Genomic DNA, 25,887 nt, shown 5'->3' on the forward strand with positions numbered 1-25,887 from the left:
GTATCTTGTAATCACAGAAAAAGACATTGGCAGTGTCGTTTGTTACATTCAAGTATAAGAATTAAAACTGATAAGTACTTTAGAATCCCAGACAGTTCTTGCCAGATGCTGTATTGTTCAACTTTTCTAGGGCTACAATATGTAATATGTTGTCTTTTAAAAAAAGAGCGTCTTTGTTGCAACCGTGGCAACAATAGTTACTTTACAGACATCATTACTCAAAACTCGCATCCCCCTGCTCCATAATTGGCTCACTGCTTTTCCCAGAAGTCTACAGGGAGTGTGAGGTCAAATTACAGCAGTGACCTGCGCTATGAGTTTAATTTTTTAGTGAGATACTGGCAAAGGTGGTGCACATCTACAGGTATGCCTGGGGAATCCAATGTTCTTACTGCAATACTGGAACTAATCACATGGTTATAGGAAATAGAACTTACTACTTAACTTTAATTTAAGTTTAATTTAATTAAGTGCGCTAATAGGGTCTAAGCCAATATTTGGAGAACAGAAGCAGGTATGAAATGGCAATGAAGTTTGCCAAGATTCTTGAAATGTATAGTATATATATAGTATATAATTGACATGGAAGGGATTTTCTTACAAAACTGGAGTTAAAAGCCCAACTGGAGTAATAAAAATATATACGTGGCCTTACATTGATAACAACCTTCAATTTCCTAGTCCTAACTCCACTTTCTTGCTACAACAACTGTCTAAGCCCTTGCCATGTGAAAAAGATAAAACAACAAGGGCTCAGGAGTCAAAAGACCATATAAATGTATTCACAAGTAAAACATCACTCATATACAAGTTGCCTGTGTCTTGCTTGAGGTGACAGGAATGGTGTAGTCAAAGAACCAGGAGTGCCATAGCGGCAAGCACTACATTTTGGTAAGCTTTGGTAACAATGGCATTAGACCTATAAGGTAAATGTAATAGCTGGTGATGTCTACAGCTGTATGCCACACACCACACAGACCTGGTGTGAAGTTACAGGGAAGGGTGGGCAGTGTTACGATAACAGGGATTCGCCCCTTTTGTCAACTGACTCTGTGACGGTTTCTGTTGGTGGACAATTTCTTTAAACGTTTCCACTATATCTAACAAATGCATAATTTAGAACCCCTGCATGGTCCCAAAACATTGCAGATCTATGGGATCACACAATAAAAGAAGTTTTGTAAATGGCAACGAACTTGGTGGTGTGCTGATGACATTTCTTACCACAAATAAGCTGGTCATACCAGTATGGATTTTGAGCGGTTCCTAAAGAATTAGGTGAAATTTGCTCAGCTGGGGGTCTTGATGGCCCCATCCCACCTGATATCTCTCAAAAAATTAAAGGAGTTGGATGCAAAATTGTCAACCAAAAAGTGGGGTTGGCTGTCAAAGTACAAAAGGCACAGCAGGAGAAATCTTTTTTTCATTAATTCTATCAGTGTAAGGCCAGCTTTAGACTCAGGGTACTTGCTAAGGTAACACAGCTGGTCAGACACACACACTCCCCAGCTCTGCAAGACAGGTCTGTATAAGGACAGCTTTGCTCAGAGGTGTTGCTGTTCCTCAGCTCTGCCAACACAGACCACTGCAGTGCAAGGGCTGGTAACGGGTATCGCAAAGTATTTCCTTGAAAAACATCAGTCACAAATCAACATACAGTGATACCAAACTATGAAGAGATAAAAAAATAAAAAAGGTATGAAACATCAGTTAGGCTTCAAATTCCGGGTTCAGAGGCATCAGATCACGTCACGTGTCGTAAATCACAACCATACCATGTGGGTGTCTTCACCAATGAACCAACTACACAATCTACAATAATTTGTGTTGTCCTGTCCACAAGACTCACTGAACCTGAAACTTGTTGTTATAGACAGGCGTCTGCTCTTATTTCAGTCTGTCCATAGTAGTGTGTAGGTAAGTATCTTGTCTGTTAAAAACACTTATAAGTTATATTTCGTTAGCTCCTTTTTTTCTGAATTTTGTCTATATTTTAACTGGTAACACTGAAAAAATTGTAATCTACAGGAATGGAATGGTTTAAGGACAAGTTCAGAAGCCCATAGTGGTGAAAATTAAAAACAATCCAATTGCTAGAAAGACAATTTAATGTCTTTCTTACCTGTATCTACATGATCCGCTGATGCAGATAATAGTGTGACCAAAATCTGACCTGATTTACAAGCTATCTGAATTGTATGTCTGCTTCTTCCCTTTTTAATAGGAAATAACAACAGGAAAAAATAAGACTGGAAAATTGGATTACCGTCTTCACAGGATCCTGCACGCGCTACTTCTATTTTCTTCTTCTGCTTGCAAGATGCAGCTTGCAGCTCACACTGGTTATCATAAGTGACTCCATCGCTACCACAGACTGGTAGGTAGGGTTGGCGCTCACAAGGCTGGCACACACACTGGCTGTTTATACACTTGGCACCAAAGCCGCAGATGGTGCTTCCACAGGTCTCTAGAAGAGGGCAACACAAGAACCAAAATTAGAAATACAGACAGATCAATTTTTAGTTTTATTCCTTTAAAAAGAGCCATTATTATGAAAAATATTTAAATCCAATCCAACCACATACTTTTGACTTCCTGTTTATGAGCCCTGTTTAACTCTCTCTGTAATCTTCAGGTTGGTTCAGGTGGAGTCATCCATGGAGTAAAAGAGATTTCCCATATCCCCATTTTATAGTGCCTGGGATGAACCAACCATAACTGGTAATGGCAGTATATGTCACCAAGGCAGAATAGTTAGTTTTAGCACAGGAGGAGGCAGGCTATCAAAGCAGCCTGTTACTCTGCCCTGAAATCACAGGTTTACATTTAGTAAGACAAAACTTGAACTGCACTTGTCGTTTTAGAAATATGGAAGTTACCATTGCCAACCTCTATTTCAAAATTCTAGTTGCCGGTTTGTCCCTGGTTTTAATATTTCTGAATCATAGACCCAGAGCAAGATGCAGCAAATGAGAGTTAATGCAGTATTAAACTCAAAGCCAAAAATGCAATATGTTGCAGCTTACCAATCATTCGATGTGGGGGCTGCATCAATTTTATTTTTAAGGCTTTTTTTCCCCCTCTGTTTTCACCTGGTGATCTGGCCAGTAACACACATCCTGCATTACAGTGCCCCCACTCTGGATGAATGAGCACAGGGACACCAGCAGTAATGTCAGTTGGGGGGGGGGGGGGGCAGAAGCGTTAGATGTACTAGCAGATTTAAATACACCAACAAATTGAAGCAAAGCTCTAGCTAATACTTTATAAGCAGTTATGTCAAATAATCTTTTCCCTTGAGATAAAGGTTTTACATAAATAAGTAAAAGTTGATTACTGTAAGCACCCCTGTTAATGTTAAATGGTTTGTCTCATCTCTAAACCTGATATTCGGCTGAAGAGCTTGTTCTTTTGGAAAATAAACAGATGAAAATAGAATAAAGCATGCATAAAAAGGAATTGTCAGAAATGTATTCTCTACATTGGTCCCACAAATTAACCTAAAAGGCAAGAAACTAGCATTTTTTGAGAGGAAAAAGTCAGAAATGGCAACCTCCGCATGTGTCCAATGACAGATTTTTTAGCATTAGTATTCATGTTTAATCATAGATGTTAGTTTTTGTATGAACAGTTAGGGCAGCTGAAATGCTAATGCTGTACAGGTAAGATTGCAACTGTAATTAAAAGGTACACTCTTGAAAAGTAGCCCTTAGATGCATGCAGGGAACACAGCCTACCTACTTAGGGATAATATTTGTGCCCCCGGCCCACCCTACTCCCACAGGTCAGTATTTGATAGGTCTGAAAACCCCGGCAGCCTCTTATATGTTTTCTCACATATGTAAAGTCTGTTTAAAAAAATGTCAGTACTAATATACTTCTCACAGCTGTCAATCAGATTCAAACTAGAGATTGACCGATTATCAGCAAAGCCGATATATCGAGGGCCGATATGCACCAAAGTAAGTAGGAAACGGCCACCAAAGTGACCGATATTGCCGATATTTCGGGAAAGTGCTTGTACTGGAGTGATGCCTGCAGCTAGAGCCATCAACCCGGTACTGGCGTCCATAGCCAATGGTCAGCTGTCTTGTAATGACAACTGATGTGGCTGAGAAGCCGCTCGGCTGTCATTACAAGGAGCGGGAGGGGACAACCCCCTCAGCCGCGGCTCGCCCGGGTCTACCGTCCCACCAGGAGACCCAGGCAACCAGCCTGCACGCCCGCTAAAGACCCGATCAAAGCCGCATTCGGCTTTGATAGGGTCTACATGCAAAAACCTGGAAGTGATGTCATGAGTGACATCACTTCCGGGTACTGTCTGGCGCCAGATTTAAAAAAATTACAGCATTTAAAACAGCCAAACTTGACATTTTGAATGCTTTTAAGTGCAGAGGAGGGGTTTGGGGTCTTTTAGACCCCCAGATCTCTCCACAAGAGTACCTGTAAAGTAAAAAAAAAAAATAATAATTTTTTTTAAAATGTACAAAAATATCGGCCCATATTGGCCGATACCAATATGCATTGACCAAAATATCGGTATCGGCAACCAAAAACCGATATCGGTCAATCACTAATTCAAACCTGCCTTGAAGTCTCAATATAGTATGTTTGGTAACAGAAGAAACATACTAAAGAATATCTCATGAGATAATTGATGACACATTTTTTCCAAGGTGGGAGGAAATGACATGGCATAGATGTCAGAAAACTAAATCCCAATGACCCTGCAAGCTGCACTCTGGCTGCAGAGGATTCAAGAGATCTTAGATTAAGATAGACTGAGCATTTATTTTAAATGTTAACACTGTGCGCTTAGTTGACTTTGTCCTGAGCATCATATAATCTAAATGCAGCCAGAATTCATGTGCTTTTTAGAGTAGGGGCTGCATCTTTCATCCACATTACTCTGTTCTGTAGAACCTGTGCAGCTCCTGGGCTTCAAGAGCAGAACTGGGAACACCTGGCCTGCACATTCACATCATCCCAGAGTCAGAGGCGCCACTATGCCTAGGAAAGAAAACAGCAGCAATGGCAGACTAGCTGTGTCTCATTTATGCCTTTACAATTACAATCAGACTGGATTACATCCTCTGGCTTACGTCACTAATGATTCTGATGCTGGTGAGATTCCACTCTCTTTTCCTATGGTGGCTCCCCTGCTGGTCGCTCTATCCCCACTTCCATCTACAGCGTTTTGGCTCTGTCCCCACTTCCATCTACAGTGTTTTGGCCAGTAAGAGAGTGACATCCATTGGGCAAAATAGCAGTTCAGCCATAGTTACTATGCCACTGGAGAGCTTCTCAAAATTATAGGAATTATGAAGGGAAGCTCTCAGAATAAAGCTGAAGTAGATGATTCACTGCCATAATACTGGTGCTCTAAACCAAAATGAAACGGCAAAGGAAAGAAGGGTGGCGGAGGGGAACTCATCTTCTGAATCATCTGTTCTGAGAAGCTGGCACATCACTGAGCCATCTAGGGTCCATGCTAAATCCTAGGGTTCAGTTTTATGGTCGCGGGGCCGGGAAGAACGGTCCAGTTGAGGAATGTGACACTCAAAGGATATGAGAATGTGGCTCACGCTGAACCACTTCTTCCAACTAGAACAGTAAGAGGTAAAAGTTCCCTGCCCTTGAAGGTATAATCATTCAAAATAATAAAGTACGCAACCATTCTGAACCTCTTGCATTGCACTGTAAATGAATAAAACTTCCATCAAAGCTTGTGTACAATAAATGAAAAATAAATGTAGCTCTGGGAATTTCCTGCCAATTTATCTGTTGAATGTCGAATCCCAATAAACGCAACTTTATTTATTTTTATTTTTTTCTTAAATCATTCTCTAGAGAACATTACAATTCTGAAGTGAGCAACAAATATGTAAAAATGGGTTCCCTTTGTAGCAAGATGTAAAATTACAGGCCTTGATAACACGGCACATTAATGTTCACATTACAACTGGCAAATCAAGAAACTGGGGTAATTTGGAGGTTACACAATCAAGCCGATTCTTTGATCGGTGGCGTTCTGTGTGTATTTTCTATTTATAAACTACCCAGAATGTTCAGTTGGAAATTGATACTATGGTGATTTATGCCACATATATGTGTTCTCTTCTGAAGCTGAGAGGTTTATAAATAAATGTGTAAGGAAACGCACTCATTTCTCTTTGCATTATTTTTACCTATCACTGCCAAAGTGAATTTTCAAAATATATGAGTATTTTATGCTGAAGCAAGTGGAAAAATGAAACGCTGTATTTTTCTAGCTGCAATAATCGGAAGTAGAAGCTTGTGATTTTGGTGCAACAAAGGAAACTTTCCTAAAATATTGTTTTCTCATAGGAAATCAAGAAAATGTTTTCCATTTTGTTTGGCAATAAAAGACCACTATTACCAAAAATCCTGCATTCTGATAACTGCATGGGGCTAATTTAACTATTGTACAGTATGTAGCAATGCTATTCAAGCAAAACTCCAGGTAAAGTTGAAATGCCAAAATAATACCAAAATACCAAAATAATATTTCTGTTTATCCAGTCAAACAATGGGGGGACCTTTACACTGCTTCAAAACTACAATGCCCAAAGAATCTTCACATCCTACACATATCTGGATGTGTTGGATGCTGGGGTCCTCCACCAATATCCCGCTGCCCCTAAGTCACGGGTGGCATTTTTACTGTTTTATTCACCGCATTGATGAGGTGGGTCACATTGCCACCTGTTGCGCTGAAAAACAAAAACTACATACAAAATTATCCCTAGGCAGTGCTTGTATTAGCCTGCAAAAAAATCAAACATGTACTATGATAAACCACAAATGTCAAACCATAAAGTGCCAATGTATAAATGCAAATATAAAATAACAAATGCATATAATACATAGATGTGAAAAAATCTTTAAAGTGAACTAGTGCAAAAGTCTTTAAAAGTTGTGGAATCTTGAGTGCCTGGTTCCCAGGGTGCTCCTTATGGTGACTATTCCACCTCGTGCTAAATATTGCATACCACACTCACCAGATGTAGATGTCCCCCTTACTTTACATCAAGGGGAGTCATTAATACTTGTAGTTCATTAGGGAGATCTATCCCAATATTCCTGATGGTTTCCATATTCTTATTCCTCCTTTGTATGGTCCTGGTATTACTCTGACAGGTTTAGTGGAAAGGCAATATAGCAGGAATAAAAACGGAGAGGGAGCCTCTCATAGTGTAAACAATTTTGGGGTATTTATTAAAATTACTATTAATTAAAAAGCGTATTTAATCATTTGTGGCGCTTTTTAATTAATAGTAATTTTAATAAACACACCAAAAAATTTACACTATGAGAGGCTCCCTCTCTGTTTTTATTCCTGCTATATTGCCTGTCCCCTAAACCCATCGGAGTGATACTGGGACCATACAGAGAAGGAATAAGGATCTGTATCAGGAAACCATCAGGAATATCGGAATAGGTCTCCCTAATGACCTACGTGCCTTAATGACTTCCCTTGCTGTAACGAAAGGGGGACATCAACATCTGGTGAGTGCGGTGTGTATCATTCAGCACGAGGTGGAACATTAACCATAGGGGGCACCCTGGGAACCAGGCACTCAAGATTGCATAACTTATAAAAACTTTTGCACTAGTCCACTTTAAAGATTTATTCACATCTATGTATTATATGTATTTGTAATTGTATATTTGCATTAATATTGGCACTTTATGGTTTGGCATTTGTGGTTTATTATGGTACATCTTTGACTGTTCTGCAGGTTAATGCAAGCGCAGCCTAGGGATAATTATATTTTGCTCAAAATTCCTTGTTGGGAATTGGAGACAGCAGTTCCATACACTAGAATTATTGTGTGAATAGGCACGGGTGTTTTTTTGTTTACAAAAACTACATACACGCTGTTTTTTTTTTTCAGAGCACGCCACATCAACTTTATGGTGGGAACTGACACCACTGGAAGGCATTTTGCTTTGACTATGCATTGGGGCTGCACACAAATTAACAGGCAGTGTAGCCCCAGCACATCTGGTGTGAACAAGCCCTAAGGCTCTTTTCACACTGTGCAGGTGAAACAGTGTTTGTGCATTATACGTGCATCGTTAGGGCAGCCTATTCAATTACACGCAAACGTTTTTTTTTTTTCTTTTACCTCGCTGCATATGGCATTTTGTTACCAAACACTCTGGTATGCTAAAGTGCATTTACCTTGGCAAAGCACATTGGTGTTCCCTTAAAAGTGAATGGCACTACATCACGCCTTACTATAGTTGCGCTATGGTGCCATTTAAAATGAATGGAACCTCAAAGAAATTTTTCATGCATTCCGCCAGCACTGTAAATTTCTAGAAAATATAAATAAAGACTTGTGAAGTAATTAAGGAATGAACTGCGAAACGCGTTAAGGCTAGTGGAGCGAGGTTGACATAACTTCCGTCTCCTGTTCTGCCAACAGGATCGAAGCTTGGAGCGCACGCCAGCTCCATTGAGCAGAGCGGCAAACGTATAGGCGTTGGGATTGCTGGATAGACTTAGTGCCAGTCCAAAAGGCATCATCCCATGTGAGTGTAAAAATGTTGTATGGTATCTAAATAAATATTTTAATACGAATGTTGTGCAATGATGGCTATCATTTATTTCCATGAATGTATGAGAGTGAATATAGGTGGAGTGAACTGGGAACCAGTGGAACATTGTCATCTGTATCCGGGACCATAGGAGACGCATAATACACTATCTTCTGGTGAGTGTGCATTTTGGAAGGTGGTGGATTTAGGCACGTTTAGCTAGGTGAATCACCATATGAGCAAGATATCACTACTGGCATGGGATAAACCTATGGACACTTTATTTTGAATGTGGACAGTCACTTTTGTCTTGGAATTGTATAGTTCACATATATGTTTATTTGATTATAATATCACATTTTGTAACTTTATTGCCATACTATTTACAGTACTGTTTTCTGTTATCATGTAATGGTTAATATCACTAGTGGTGTAAGGAATATGTAGGATAATAGAATTTATTCACATAGAGGTTAGTGCAGCTACCCACAGATTTTTACTTGCAGTTGTGCTATGGTGCCATTAAAAATGAATGGCACCCTAAAGACATTTTCAATGCATTCCGCCAGCCCTATAAATTTAAAAAAATATAAATAAAGACTTGCAAAGTAATTAAAGAATGGAAACAAACTGAATGATAGGACTACAGGTATATGTCTTTTTTTGTGATAGCAGTCCTTTAACTGCAATTATCTTGTATATGCAATTAAAATCATTATCAGGTTCCTTCATAATTACACAGTATATGCAAAACTGTTGGAAAGTTTTGATCAAAAAAATTATATTTTTTTCCTAAACTCAAAGGAGACTGATTAAAGGTTTTTCCAGGAAAGAACTTATTTCCCCAAGGCTGTTTTTTAGAGAAGCTTTTCTAGGCTCACCATGTCAAGGTCCTACTGTGATGAATTTTAAGGTAGAAAGGGATATACCTGATCCCCATCACAGCAGGCTTTTGTGCCCCTGGACACTTAGAGGATGAAACCTCAAGCCAATGGCATCACCCCCAGCTCTCTTCACTCTTCCCCTTGGCACTCTTCTCACCAGCTCATGCTTTGCAATTAGCATTCTTCTCACAACCCACTCATCTGAACCCTTTCCCCTTGCTTGCAGTCCCCATGCTTGGCTAGCTTTCCATCTCTGCTATTACATTGCCAACAGCCCTTGACTGACAGTTGCAATTCCACCTAGAAGCAAAGGAGACAGAGCAAACCAGGCTTCTGGTAAACTGAGTATATGTTATAACAATAGCCAATTATAGTGTTTCCAGAAACATTTTAAAAGTGAAGTCGTGGATTGCAACTGTACCCAAAGATTTATGTTAACTATTGGCAAAATAATTTGCTACAAAAGTTGGACCACTGTTGTTGCCATATGGGGTTTAGGCGTAATCTCTCTTACCGTGTTGTGAGGATGAGGGGTTTATGTATAAAACTCCATCAGTAATTGTAAATATATATATTAATGAAAGTAGTAAAGGTACCCATTTTTGATTGCAAACTCATACTTGGGAATTTTAGTGTAGATAGATTTGCGTGAGCCAGACGGACTGGTTTTTAGTAATTAATTAATCCAGGGTAACACATTCCTTTGAAAGGCCAGCTGGCTATTTACATATAAATACCTACGGATAGTATCAACCCGTGTTTACATCCTGGAAGTGAGACGTTCTGGAGCCAGGACACATCTTGCATATCTTAAGTAGCCATTTCAGAGCTACTCCACAGTGAGGAGTAAACACACCCCCCCCCCACACACAGAAAAAGGAGTGGTTAGAAAGAGGCGTAACTATGGGAGGGGGAAATGGTCCAATCTGGGAAGAGATATGCCCACAGGAAGTGACAAAGCAAGATAGCTGAACCAATGAGAATGGCCCTATACAAGGCTATGGGATATGGGTCTATATTAGGTTCGGTGAGACAGGGTGACTTCCTGTTTGGCATGGGAGAGCGAGAGCCATCACTAGAGGTAATTATGGATTAAGGAGTAAGGGTACATTGTATATTTTATTTGTGTTGGTCATAGTGTGTGTATATGAGTCTATACTCTATGCATTGTATTTGTTTAGTTGAACCCAGGAATATTTTACATTTTGTAGTATGTACAATAGTTATTATTGATGTAAATTATGTAGAATTGGCAAACCTTATACAAATAAATAATTGTTGTGTTAAAGTTTTCACACAGTCATAGAACTCTCATTATTAACCCAAATATTGTCTGAGATAGATTAACTCTCATAGATTTTTGGTAACAACTGTATTCTTGAGCTTAGTAGGGTTTTTAAAGAGGTAGATGCTCTTTTTCCTCTACAGGTTCTACCCTCAACGTACAACTTCACTTTTGCAGATAGAAAAAAAACAAAAACAAATCTACCCCTGTCAGTTACATACGTTGCAAGGAATTTAGTAAACTACAATGCAGCGACTGCCATTCCTGCTGAAAAATCACACAAGCGTTCTACCCACTTCCTACAGAGTATGTCACATGACCATTCCTAGTGTTGTCATAGAACAGAAACTACTAGGAACAGCAGTGATTCAATCACTACAGGGTAAAATCATATTTCAGGGGGGAGTTCTATACCCCAAGTCCCATATAAGGAAGCCATGATTTTTGGCCAGTTTTAGAACAAAGCTAGCTGTGGCCAGAAAGGTAATTGTTATTTACACTAAATTACAAAAAGGGTTGCACGTCACCTATACATGATATATCAAAAAGTAGAGCTACCCTTGAAGCTTTTTCCCTTCACTTACTGCAGTCTCCTTGTGCTGCTACCTGAAGATTAATTTGTTGAGTGCAGGCCCGCACATTGAGATCGCATTCGCTTCCATAAGTATTGCCGTCAGTTCCGCACACAGGTTGAGTCGAGGGTATACATTCTGTCGGGCACACGCAGCGGCCAGTCTCAGCTTCACAAATGGCTCCAAACTGACACTTCCGGCAGCGATCTGCAACAGAAAAAATAAAAAATGGTAACAAGAGCTGTAAACATCTCTGCTTCCCTGCTGCATTGTGCAGATGTCATTTGTCCTCTCAAGATAGCTTGGATGCACCTGCACCCACTTTAATTAATTGACCTGCTACCCCAGCTGTAATATATCAGATACCATTAACTCAACACATCGTCCTTGGGCGCTCTAACAAGGTCAAAGGGTGGAAAAAAGGACAACTGCATGAAAAACTAGCGCTCCTTGTAACAGAAGTGACTAATTTACTTCATCAAATCCTTTATGTAATATGCCTAGAAGGGGAAAATGTCACTTTTCATGCAAATTGTGAAAGGAACGAGTAAGGCAATTTTAACAGATTTTCCTCTACTGCATTTTCATTGTGTAAAAAAACATTTTAGGGGCTCGGCAAGCAGGCAGTGCTCATTGTGTGCAAAAGTTTAATTCTCGCTTGAAAGCTAGTTGCCTTCTGGTTGGTTCTCCACTATATCCAAACTTTTGCCCCAAGCAAATATGTTCCAGCTTTCAACTTCATTTTTTTGTAATTGAAAATACAATTCATTTATGAAAATATTCATTTATTTTCTTTGCTTCATGAAGCAAAAATGTTTATAGAGTCTGGAATGCAGCGAACAAATAAATATAAAAGAGGAACACTCATGAAATGGAAACGATACGGTTCCTAGCATCAAGATTTTAATAAAAGAGATAGGTATCTGAAATAATGCCTTGGTATTAAAGGGATATACACCCGGTTTCTAATGAAATTTAGTCAAATGCATTATACAAGACAATTTTTTAAATGTACATATTATTAATAAGATTGGTGTCTAACATGCATTTGAATCATATCTAACATGCTTGAGTCGTGTGCTGCCACCAAGTGGCCAAATAAATAAACCATTTTGGAGAAATACCACATAAGACATGTTGTACCACTTTAAGAAGCTTTTGTTAGCCAAAGTATTCATTATAGAGCCTAACAGCTAAGCAGACAGAATAGTTCTACAAACTACATTTCTGTTGTTCATAAAAAGGAGACTTGTGTCCATTTCAGGCAGTAATGGTTAGAGTATACAGTATATATCTTTGGGAAAATAGTCCCAAATAACTGTATACAATAACATCTTCCAATATTTAGTATTGAGAGCACAACTTTCAAACTATTCTAACCCACTAAAGTTGGACTATACACGGTTAGTTTTTTTTTTTAAATAAACAGATTCCTTCATCCACACAAACGTGATGGATGAAGGAATCCCCTACCATTGTATTCTGACAGCAATGGGTAAGATTGGCTGCAGCCGCTAGAAACATTTTCAACCGACTTCTATAGAACAGGGACGTGTCACACGTTGATAGGAGTTTGACAGATCCCTGCTGAACTGACCAAATTTTCATCCATGTATAGCCAGCTTAAGACTTGACTATATTTGTTCAAAGTATCCATTTTGTCGAATACTACCCTTTAAGGTTTTAAAAACAGGAACTATCCCCCCACAGCTGGGATAGTAGGGAAGTATGCAGAAAGATCTGCACAACATTCTCAAGGTCTTAAAAAGAGATGCTACTATTAGGCCCCTTTCACACATGCAGACCGTTCATTTTATCAGTTAAACCATGTATTTTCAAAGAAAAAACAGAAGTTTACATCCGTTTTTTACATCTGCCAGATCCAAGAGCCATTTTTTCATGCAAAAACTGACTGTTTACATCCATTTTTCATCCAATCCGTTTTTTAACACAAGAAAAATAGGGCTTTGATCTGTTACAAAAAATGGATGCTGACAGAAGCGGATATAAATGGATGATCATCCATTTACATCTGTTTTTCTATAGAGATGCATCAATGTCTGTTTTTCATCTATCAATGGATGGATGAAAAAACAATGGTCTGGATGTGTGAAAGGTCCCTAAGGCCTCTTTCACACAGGTGCACCGCCCGACGGAGTCCGTTCTGCTCAGCGCGGGGGGGGGGGGGGTTTCAGAGCTGTCAGATCCCCGCTGTCCTCTATGGGGAGATCGGATGAGAACGGACCGCCTGTCCATCCAATCCCATCCAATACGATCCTCCAGATGGATGGAAAATTGGGTTTCCATCCGTCCAAATTCCAGACAGGATCGGATCGGAGAGCAGCGGGTTTCAGCAGACATGTCTCCGCTAACATCCGCTGCCCCATAGAGATGCGTGGAGCATCCGATCCGGTCCACCTGAAAAACTGACAGGCGGTTCGGATAGGATCGCCCGTGTGAAAGGGGCCTTAGGCAAACTTTAACATACACCCCTGCAATGATGACTAAAATTATATAACCTTTGGAAATACACCTCAAAGCCTCTGTAATAGACTACTAAATGGGTTTTAAATACAACTAAATATTTGACTCTGTATCGTTATTACCTTCCTGAAATTTGCTGCACAGAATCACTCAAACAGGGATGGGAGAACTTGCACTTGGAGGAAGGCTCTGTTGATTTTCTCATTGGTGTGCTGCTACTTCTCTATCGCCCAATCACAGATACGGATAGGCCCAGGGTGAAGCTGCGTTGTTTAACTACAGCATAATCTTCAGCAAGGCATGTAGTGTAATCTATGTATTTTAGCTGTGTATTTCGGGATTTGCCTGGAGTTAAGCTTTAAATGACCTTTAAAATGAAAAGAGCTGTCACACAGGTCTGCTCTGCAGGGGGCAGATCTCTTTCAGGTTTTAATGGCACTGAGGGATCAAGGAGGAAGGCGCCAAAAGCAGAATGTATAAAGCCCAGATTTAAAGATGAACTCCAGCCATACCTTTTTTATCCACACTTGTAGCAGGTCTCCACCTGTGCTGAAACTGATTATTCTCAATTTCCTGCAGACTTACTATAATATTACCACAATATAAACCTTCGAAGCTGCAGCAACTATCTTGAGCCTACCGTTATTTCTATGAACGACTTCAAGAATCATCAATCCCTTCTGCTCCTGTTCTGTATGGTTGTCAGCCCCCTCTCATAAATATGAGCTTTCTATGCCATTATTCATTTTTCTTTGTCATGTGTTGGTGTGATCTTTTGGGCTGGTGTCAGTCACTATACTGCTCGTCCCAAGCATTATATGAAAGAACACATACACTATATTACCAAAAGTATTGGGACACCTGCCTTTACACACACATGAACTTTAATGGCATCCCAGTCTTAGTCTGTAGGGTTCAATATTGAGTTGGCCAACCCTGTGTAGCTCTAACAGTTTTACCTCTTTTGGGAAGGCTGTCCAAAAGGTTTAGGAGTGTATCTAAGGGAATATTTGACCATTCCTCCAGTAGTGCATTTGTGAGGTCAGGCACTGATGTTTGACGAAAAGGCCTGTATTGCAGTTTCCACTCGAATTCATTTCAAAGGTGTTCTATGGGGTTGAGGTCAGGACTCTGTACAGGCCAGTCAAGTTCCTCTACCCCAAACACGCTCATCCATGTCTTTATGGACCTTGCTTTGTGCACTGGTGCACAGTCCTAATGGAACAGGAATTTATTGATTTTTATATATCTCTTCTATACGTTTCTTACTATACTTACTACTCCAGCCTGGTCCACTCAAATTCCCCAGGGACATTGTTTTTTGTTTCTTCCATGAATAAGTTTGGGGAAGGGATTTCAGGCTGGTTTGGCACATCCCTGTATCAAGCCTCTATTTTTGCTAATGGAACAGGAAGGGGCCATCCCAAAACTGTTCCCACAAAGTTGGGAACATGAAATTGTCCAGAATTGTCCTTAAGAAATCCCTTCACTGAAACTAAGAGGCCAAGCCCAACCCCTATAAAACAACCCCCCACCATAATCCCCCCTCCACCAAATGATTTGGACCAGTGCACAAAGACCTGACTGCTTTTAAGAGCCAGCACTACACACCTTTCATCTAATTCCCACGGTTTATATTGATGTCTGTTTCCTTGCTGGGGAGATTCACCCTATTTGTCCGGGCAACCACTGGGACATAAAGTCATAAAATATTCAACATTTTATAGTAGTCACAGAAACAGAAAGAGAGGAAGAATCCTTCAATGGAGATACTTGTTCCAGCGACAACTGTCTAACAGGGTATGCACCACTCATGTTAAGAGGTTTCCACTCACTTCTTGCTGTGTCTCCTGAACAGGACTTGAATGTAAATCTCCCCAATGGTACACAAACAGCATTTAATATTAATAATAAAAAAACACAAGTTTCTAACTATCTAACTCAATCCAAAACGAAAAACAAATTGACTAGAGATACACTTTAATTATAAATGAAGGGGCCTTTAGTACTGCCCAGGGCCCACAGTATTTTTAATTCATCAATAAATTACATACCTAACCAACCAACCAACAATTTCCATGCACATTCTATAAAATACACAAATACAGTATACAGAAAAAAACAGATTTTAATATGCAATGCTCCAGAAACAATCCCTCTCATATAAACCGCTCATAATGCATCTACTGATAAGACAGTATAAGCAGCAGAGGCACTGGATCATATAGATTGAAAATGATGGCTAGGTAATGTGCACAGACAGGCAATACAAACTGAACAAATTGCCTATCAGAGAAGAGGGGAATGTTGTGATAAAAACAAACATGCATGTGTCCACAGAGTAAGTGTGTGTTCAGGATGTACAGGCACAGAGTGCGTTGCACAGGGACAAACAGACACTTGTGATGGGTGAGAAGGGACAAAGCCCAGAGCATCCAAAGCTAATAACAGAGCAGAGTCTCTGACCTGTCATTCCCTGACTTTCATTACTTGCAGAACAGAGTACAGACGGAGACCTCATCATTTTGCCAGAATCCCTCCTTGCAATAAAGCAATACCGCACGGCAAACCATAATATTAACCCCTGCTTTCCACGGAGCCTCACCAGACACTGACTTCAGAATTCCAACTGTCAGACTCTAAAATGTAATATAAGCTGTGGTGTACCTACACATCCCAGCAAAAGGTTACTATTCAGTTTTCCACAAATGAACACAACTGTGGAAAAGGGGGGAGTTCACTGTGCCATAAAATTTCAGAAAGAGGTAAACAGCCTTCCGACTTGTGATTTTCATGGAGTTTTTCTTTTAAATTGGATCTAAACTCTAACTATATAGTCCCATGCACACTAGGAGTTTAGCCCCCCAGTGCATAGGGCTCTGGCATTAAGATGCGAGTGGGGGGACCGGCACACCATCTAGCCCTGCTGCCAGCAGCCTATCAAACTATTTGAGAGTCTGACAGCTCCTGCAGCTGGATGGCGCTGGACAGTAAACCTAGCTGTAGGAGTGTTTAGGGCAGGACGCCCCCTGAAACACTTCTTGCATTCCTGGGGTTCCAGCCACAGCAGCTGTCAGAATCTCATGGAATTTGATGGGCTGGCAGCAGTGGGGCTTGATGGGTCAGCTCACAGACCCCCATGCACTGGGGCTAAATGCCCAGTTTGCATGTGTCCTATGACAACTGATGTTGTTTATCTTCCTACATATTGTTTGCTTGGAACAAAGAATGAGATTGAGGGCTCTGACAATGCATTTACTGTATATGGTTTGTACCGCTTGGGTTTTCCATGACTGTCGGTTTTGGCTGCCACATACAGTGCTCAGGTGACACAGATGCAGGCCAGGATGGGCGCCCCTGAAAAGTAAAGGTCTCAAGTGTGCGATCTGAAGGTGTAGGAGAGCAGATGATTCAGACCTTAAATTACAACACTTGGGCATTTAAAACTGAGCATTTTGAGCATTTCAACTAAGGTTACCTTCAGTGAAAACTGCATGTCAATATGATCAGTGGATCTTTGGACCTACCCTTCCTGAACCTCTCTATAGGCTTTTGAAATTTCAAAGCTTTATTGGAAGGTCGAGGAAGTGAGAAGCAACTTCAGCTGCCTATATCTCTGGATGGAAAGACCATTCTGACATGCAGATTATACCTAACATGATACCTGCTTATGGTCTTTTTACAAGTTACCATATATTCAGTTTACATTTTGACATGTTTGCAAAAGGTCTACTTTACCAGTTTATCTACCGAGGACTGGTTGTTTTGCTGATTGTACTAATAGTTTGCTGATTATACTTAACCAACTTCTCTGGAGAGCTGAAGAATAAAAATGTGCTCTAAGCACTTCTTCACAGATACATAATGATAAAGATATTTCTTTCTTAGAGGCCAGAAGGACATACACAATCAGAAGCACACATTTCTTTTACTGAACATATGTAAATTCCGAGCGGATTTAACAGTTGCCAATTTGCATTCAGTAAGGCTATTGCAAGTATTTTCAGAATAAATAAAGCAGGGTATTATCCTGCCTCCATGGTTTGCTGTGTGCTAATGAATCACCATGTTGCTATCGATTAACAGATAAAGTAGGCTTTAAGAGCACAGCTGGCATTTTATTCTCCCCTTACCGCAGGGCCCCTTGTGCTTAATTGTGATCTCCTTTTTCAGTGCACAAGCGGTGGCCTCCAACTCGCAAGGATTGCCATATGTGCGCGAGTCACTGCCACAGACGGGGTCGTAGACGCTCTGGCACACTTGCTGGCATTCGCAAACTGGCATTTTGTTTTTCACCACGCAGGCTGCTCCAAAGCTGCAGTCCACATTCAGGCAAGGGCTGGGAGCATGAAGATCTGCAAGAAATAGAAATAGACAGACTTAGAAGTATACCATGCAGTGTTTGGTGCCAATGGCACCATTCCAATTGCCCCGAGAAGCAAGCAGGGCAAGCGGGGGTAGTATTGCATGCTAATAACACTCTGCCCCCTGGTTGAAGGGTGGGAACGTCAAGCCAATTGTGCACATATACCCCCCCAGAACTGCTTTTAGAGGGCAACTGAATAACTACTGAAATGTAAGAGCATGCTAGATAGGCGTGTATGTTTAAATAATACATACACAGTATGTCAGCATTCACAGAATTTGCAAATTAAAAATACTTCTAACTTAAACAGTGTCTCCTATGGTGCCATCTTCGGACACATATGAAGTACTGCACTTGACAGCTGATTCTTTGGCACTAGTACAGAACTCCTTTTCCAATCATTTGTGATTCGCTGTCAACTGATAGATAACTGGCACCGCTAATGACAAAACAGTAAAGAAGAGAGGCCTCTGGAATGCCATGGAAATAGCTGTCAAGAGATTATTTTTAAAGCAGAACACCCATCCCCCCCAAAAAATATTAAAATCCTTGTAAAGGCTTAAGGCTGCTGCTGTCAATAAAAATTCTGTGAGTAGGGACGGGGCCATTTTGGGCTGTATGTGTCAATAGAAGCACACAGCCTGGCTTGAGACCAAGCTTGCACGTCTGCCCCCATAGCCAGAGGTTTGCTATGGGGGCAGATGGAGAAGAGGAGGAGCAGACGGTACGGGTGGGGGAACTCAGAAGAGGAGGTTCAGGGCCATTCTGTGCAAAATAAATTGCACAGGGCAGGTAAGTGTAACATGTTTGGTATTTTAAAAAAATGTTGACCTTTACAATCATTAATTGTAATTGCAGCTTACTAATTCTAAGATAATGGCTGCATTAGTTCTCCTATTAGGCTTTTTTCCTGTTTTTCCTTGTGATCTGGCCAGGAAGTCTGTTATCTTTCAACTTACTTTAAGAGACCAAGCTGTCCAGACACAATTAAAGGGGTGGGACAAACCATTTACCACTGACAGGGGTGTTTACAATGGTCAGCTTTTAGTCATTTGTATAAAACCTTTATCACAAAAAGAAAGGGGCTGTTGAAAACCTTTTCTAAACGCTGGAAACTGATGGTGAAAAATGTCTGTTTACAGCTTTTACATACCACGTTTATGAGAGTTTAGCAGCAGTTATGAGCATTTGAGGTTAGAATAGTTTTTTTTTTTAAAGATAACCTCAGGAGACCCTCCCAAATGCCCACAATGCATTATTAACTATTTCAGCCATTCTGTGAGAGAAGGGAGCAGAGAACGCAGTGTGCTTGTAGAAAGCGGTCTTAATTTTTGTGTTTTCACTATGGATCCCATCATGAGCATGTGTGAGGAAATGCTCCTGATGTTGCTGTTGCTGAGGCTCTGAAGACGTAGAAAATTGCGTGAGAGGACTAGGGTTCGCCGCTAATGGACTCATTCATCGATGCAGACAACAGCATGTGGTGACATTTGTGTTTTCTTAACAATTTTATATGTTCAAATCGCTCAGAATTTTTTTACCCTTTAAAAATGTTTTTCCCCTTTAAAAAAGACATCTCCGCTGACAACTGCTGCTATCCGATTCCGATCCTGTCCGTGAAATCCGGACAGATGGAAACCCTATTTTCCATCTGTCTGGAGGATCGGATGGGATTGGATAAGAATGGACAGGAGATCCATTCTCATCCGATGTCTCCATAGAGGACAGCGGGGATCTGACAGCTCTGTCTCAGCACACAGAGCGGAGACGGAGCTGTCATCCGCCTGCTCAGCGGGGATTGGCGGATGGATCACCCGCTGAGCAGAACGGACTCCGTCTCCATGTGAAAGGGGCCTTAAACTGCAATGCATTACATTTAACCCCTTGGGGGTGCCGCCTCCTGGCCCTTTAAGGGGTTTAAGATGTTGGGAGGCAGGGGAAGGGGTTTATGATCATGTGATTGGCTGTCACAGCGGTCACATGATCGTTAGCCGCTGGTAACTGTGCCGGGAGTGTACAGGGTGCAGCTGCATTTACATTCTGGTACACAAATATGCGACCACTCTGTGTTAAGGCCAGCCCGCCGAGAGGCCGTATATATGTGTACCGTCGGCGCCAAGAGGTTAAAAGCATTTGAGCATAAACTTACTCTATTTTATTTTGGTATTTAACAAATCACAAAACTGCTACTTGCTTGGATAAAAAATTAGCTTTTTCCTCTTGCATATATATCCAAGGGAATACTGTCTTAATATTTTCCTATTGGCAATATGTACTCTAAAAAAAAAAAATAACCTGCTTGAATAATAGAGATTATCATTCCAAATCCTGTGAGTACTAAAAATCTGCCTCAGTTAGACCTTAAAGCAGAACTATAGGCATAACTTTTGTTTAATTTTGGATAGAGTAAGGGAGGGGTATAACCCCTGTAAGGATTATTTTTTGCAATCTGTGTCCCACTGGGGAGATTTCCCTTCAGTTACTGTCCCACAGCCAAAACAGGAAATGAGAGGAAATCTCCGCAAACAAAATCCCTTGGAGCCCTCCAGGTCACCAGGGCTAGAGTCCCAATTGGGATATTTCTCCTCTATTACTTTTATGAGGACAAATCAAAATGTGGGATGTTCTTTAACTTTCAGTTTCTATTATAACAGTAAACATGGCAAAATAGAGAGGGTAAATCCCTAATGGGGGCAGAGACAGCAAAAAAAAAAAAACTGAGGGGTTTTCTAAGCCATCTCCAAAGTTTTGCCTTTAGTTATACTTTTAGTACACATCAAGTAGCACGCACTTCATCAAAAATGTGATTAAAAAAATAATCGCAGCTGATTTTGCAGACTTTCCCATGTGATTGTGTGACGAGGAGGGAGACAAAACCAGCACTGGAATAGAAGTAGGCATCAGGCTCTGTTCACCCCTGGGCGATTTGAATTGCAGGTGGAATCGCCACGACTTGAATGCAGCGATTCTGCCCATGATTCAAAATCGCGGCAAGCGTGTGCAATGCCATTACTTCTTAATGCACCTAAATCATGCAGCTATTTTACCACGATAAATTGTGCTGCAATTGTGGCAAACCACAACGCGGGAGTCCGTCACTCAGCAGAAGCGCCTACTCCTGTGATTTGCCGCGATTGGGGTGCAATTAAGAAGTAATGACATTGCACATGCATCTCGTGATTTGCCGTGAATAACGCGGCAATTCTGCCCATGATTCAAATTGCCTAGGTGCGAACAGAGCCTTAATGGCAAAAGTCTACAATGTAAGGTCTCCTTGGGATCATATACTATATATATTATATAATATATACTATATATATATTAGTATACTCATATACTAATAGAAAGGTGAAAGGTGAAATGAGCAATTGAGCTTTTCCCATACCAAACCAATATATTCCAAAAAATATAGATTCTTTGATCAGGACAATAGTAAACACCATCTTATATCATAACTTTATTTTAAACACCAAAAAAACACCCACTTATTATACTATATCCCCTTTTAATAAAAAGTGATTGGTTTAGAAGTGTGGACCAATTAAATAGTACACCTTTTTTGTGCAAGCAAAATTATAACATGCATAGATTGCAAGGCCATCTGCACATAGCCAACTGCAACATAAAAAAGTCTGCTTCATTACAGTACTGAAAATTGTTTGTCTTCCACTTCATTCCATCAGAAAATAATCATGCAGCAAATATTTGGTCGTCACATATGGTGGCATTCAAGATGTGTTCCCTCACAATCTCCTGGGAAAGTGTGCATTTTTTCAGCATTTTTTAGACTAAAGGATTATTCTTTGTTTGTGGATTTCCATAGTGACTTCTAGGTAGTGCACAAATAAATCTAAAAGCAGCCCTGGATCTCCAACAGATTAAGCAAGCTAAGGGCAAATCAAATATTCTTTATCTTGCTATTTACAATATGGCACCAAACACAAAATGGCTACCTTCAATTACTACCATCATCCATGTGACAGCTGGGCCAAAGCTGAACTCCACCTCTCTGTTCCAATATGGAGCAATACAAGCGAAACACGTTCATATACAATTAGATACAATCAGATTCAGGTTTCACACAGCAGATAGCTGTGTCCTTACAGATCCATAGATCCTGTCTTAGAAAGAGTAATTGCTTCCTTTTCCCTCATGGCTTGACCTATTTATGCAGCCCTTCCAGTGCTATAGCGCCTGCCGTCCCAGAAAATGAAAAAAAAAAAAGAATTGGGTTGCTTTGCTAAAATGGGGGTTAAGCAACTAGTAAAGCCTGACAAGTCTGGAAGAAATAACATCTGTTATTGTTTCATTTCATCACTTTGGAAAACATTTTTCTCCAGATTTGAAAAAGTGTAGCCTGAAATTAAGGCTATTGTGAGATTTTTTTTTTTCCCATCCGCGGAGATCCTGGTTTCCATGGTGATATTAGTGGTTGTAGGCCTTTGCTTCTAAATGTAAATTTGAAATGCTTAGAAATTGAAATACAGCAGATCAAAAAGCTGCACAATGCAACATCATGAGAATTCTTAAACTAGCTTCATAAATGGATTTTTTTTTTCAAATGTACTAAATATTTGGTGTTTGAAAAGTTGCAGTTTATAGCTTTTTAAACAAGTGTTTTATGTTGTGCTTTTCATGTGTTTTTTTTGTATTTTTTATCATCTTACCTTTAAATGTTTGCCAGGGGGACAATTTGCACGCTGTCTTTTTAGTAGGCTGAAGAAACCCATTCTTGTTTCAACACTTTCACTAATATATTTTAGTTTATTTGACTGCAGTGGTGAGCAAATTATTCTCCAAAATCTTTTGAAAAATATATTTTGTTAGTGTAGGAGTACTAACCCACAGTAAGCTAGTTTCTGACTGGCTGTTTTAAAGGATAAATTCACTCCTATGCCTCGTACACGCGTTCAGATTATCGTACGAAAAAAAATCACTTTAGACTTGAATAATCTGATAGTTAGTACACAGCTTTCGACAGCCGATCACGACAGTTTGTCCAACAAAACCTGAAGGGAAAAACATGAAAGCTTATGTCGTATGATAGCCTAGCGAACGACAATCGTTTAATCAGTACAGTATGCGTCCGTTAAAAATCGATAGGCAAAGACCACACATGATCAGAAACACAAAAATTACCCGGAAAAAGCCTGGCTGCCATTGTTTTTGTGTTGCACTATCTGATACGTAGCTACACAAAGAGGAAGCTTTTCTAGAATCGTACGAAAAAATAATACGCTAAGTACGCATTGTTGAATTCGATATTAGTATCATGCAACAAAATGCGAACGATAAGTTGTACGATTATCTGACCGTGTGTATGAGGCATTAGGCCTCTTGAACATGATACTTCTGATTGAGCATCTACTTTTTCAGATTTTTTTTATGTATTTACGCGCATTTTCGCATATATGCGTTTGTGCAATTCCATGTGCATTTTTGCACAAATGCGCAAAAATGTATTCTCATGTTCTTGATCTGCACAGTATGTAAATGGGCATTTGTGGGTTTGTGCCCATTTGTGTCTATTTGCACGCATGAGGCGTAAACTACTGACCAAAAAAGCTGATTTTTCTATCTCTTTACTGCATAGGCACATTACAATTAACGGGCTGTTTTTTTTAGCTCAGTAATAAAAAAAAAAAAAATGTACTCAAGCTTTTTCAAGCTGCACTATGCAAGAGGCCTTAAAAAATGAATAAATAAATGCACATTTTTTTGCAGATAACAAAATGTGCATTTACTATTTTATTTTTTTTAGGAGTCTGGAAAGCATTGCACCAGCGGTCAGCAGATCCCTGACGCCATGCATGTCTCCTGCACACTGTCAGTGTGATCTGTCTGCCCCGTACATCATATGGGCAGGCAGTTTCACACTGACAGGAAGACTCAATGAACTACCACAGCACTCAACAGTGCTGTGGGCCCATGGTAGTTCATTGAGAACTACAAGCCGACAGCCGAAAAAGATGTTGGGACTTAAAGTTCATCCAGAGCTCCGTAAATGAATGACGCGGTCATGTGGGTGGAGTCCCGCACAGCCACCCTGTTTTAAAAAATTGACAGCTAGTATGGGGAACTTCTCCGAGTATTGTTGTCACAGGAAGAGAGAGTAGCGAGGAGCGGCTGCAGCAGTGGGAACATGTTACATGTTCCACCCTAAAAACAGATGGAACATGTAACATGTTTCCAAAGATGAACTTATCCTTTAAGAGCTCTTTCACACGGGCTTTCCGTATGTCCGCAAATCATCCTATTTTTTTGCGGATGATTTGCGGACATAATGTAAGTCTATGGCATTGCGGCTGTCAGCGGAATACCATCCGCTGACATCCGATTTCCTTCCTTTCAGTTCTGTTCCGTTTTTTCGAACGGAACAGAACCCTATTTTTCCTCCGTTCAAAAAACGGAAAGGAAGGAAAATCGGATGTCAGCGGTGTCATCCGCTGACATCCGCAATCCCCATAGACTTACATTAGGTCCGCATATCATCCGCAAACGGATGGGATGATATGCGGACCTACGGAGCAGATGACAGAAATGTCATCCGCTCCGTGAAAAAAAAGAAAAAAAAGGACCGCAGCGGAGCTCTCACACGGAAAGCCCGTGTGAAAGAGCCCTAAGGCTTACTTATAAACTGTGTGAAATAAATCAAGTTTCATTTTTACAAGTTTACTTACAGAATTGTCCAACCATTTTCTCTGTGTATTAATAAAGAAGTGATCTTTAGGTTAGTGAACTAGACAAATTGTAAAAATTGCTTTATTACAGTAATTTAGGCCCAAACTGGTAAAAAAAACTAAATTTTGAATTGAAAATTTGAAAACTTTTGCAGATCTTGCAAAATTGGTGAAACACTGGAGGAAAAGACTTGAATTTAAAAAAAAATTGTATGCTTCAATCATCGATCATTCAATATAGAATTTTTTAAAATTGTTTTTTGTTCACTTTATAAAGTATACGAATTTGAACAGAGTACATGAAAGAAGAAATTGTGGAATTACAGTAAGTTTGGAAAATTACGAACTTTTAGAAATAACTAAATTTTGAAGTGAAAACAAAATGAAGAAAAACTTTTTCAGACTAACCATTTAGAACTTGTATGAACAAGCCTCTAGAAGTTAAGCTGGCCATAACACTAATAGAATTTCATTTGAAAATGTTTGTTTTTGTTTTTCAATTTCATTCAATTTTATATACGTTAATGGAGTCAAATCAACATTCATTTTCAACCACAGTATAGAAAACATTAAAAGGTATGGGTTTGAGAATTTTTCTTGAACAAACAAATTTCTAACAGTAATGTGGTTTTCATTTGGGAAAGCCGATTCACACCTAACTTCAACGTTATTGTACTTTCAATTGACATTCATCAAGTCATCAAAGGTACTGATTAGAATTTTCATACGAATGCTCATACAAACATTCGTAGGAACATTCTAACTACTGTTTGCCAGCTTAACAATTACTTAGTACTAAAAGTTCTTTATACTACTTTGTGCACAGTGTTATCAAATGACCCCATCAAGGAAGTCGTAGGTGTCCCACCATGACAGCATCCAGGAAACAATCAATAATACTCAATTAATGGACTATCCATCCAAGAAAACAGTATTTGTTATGGGAGGACCCCGAAGGGCTTTATCATTTGCTGGCTTCCTAATGTCACAAGAACTGCACTATAAGACCTCCCTTCCACGGGCTTTCCACCCTGCCATTGAGTCTTCT

General features: G+C 40.0%; 1 protein-coding gene across 11 annotated transcripts in view; it reads right to left on the reverse strand.

The window, feature by feature from the left end:
- The window catches only part of AGRN (agrin), a 704,390-nt gene that overhangs the window by 172,469 nt on the left and 506,034 nt on the right, over positions 1-25,887 (reverse strand). For all 11 annotated transcript variants that reach the window (XM_082274335.1, XM_082274327.1, XM_082274332.1 and 8 more), the window contains 3 exons: positions 17,927-18,148; positions 11,322-11,516; positions 2,267-2,467 (listed from right to left, as the gene is read on the reverse strand). In XM_082274335.1, coding sequence (XP_082130461.1) covers positions 2,267-2,467; positions 11,322-11,516; positions 17,927-18,148 — 618 coding nt within the window. The remainder of the gene's footprint in view (positions 1-2,266; positions 2,468-11,321; positions 11,517-17,926; positions 18,149-25,887) is intronic.

The sequence above is a fragment of the Pelophylax lessonae genome, assembly GCF_965119305.1.
Source record: "Pelophylax lessonae genome assembly, chromosome: 12".
NCBI lineage: Eukaryota > Metazoa > Chordata > Amphibia > Anura > Ranidae > Pelophylax > Pelophylax lessonae.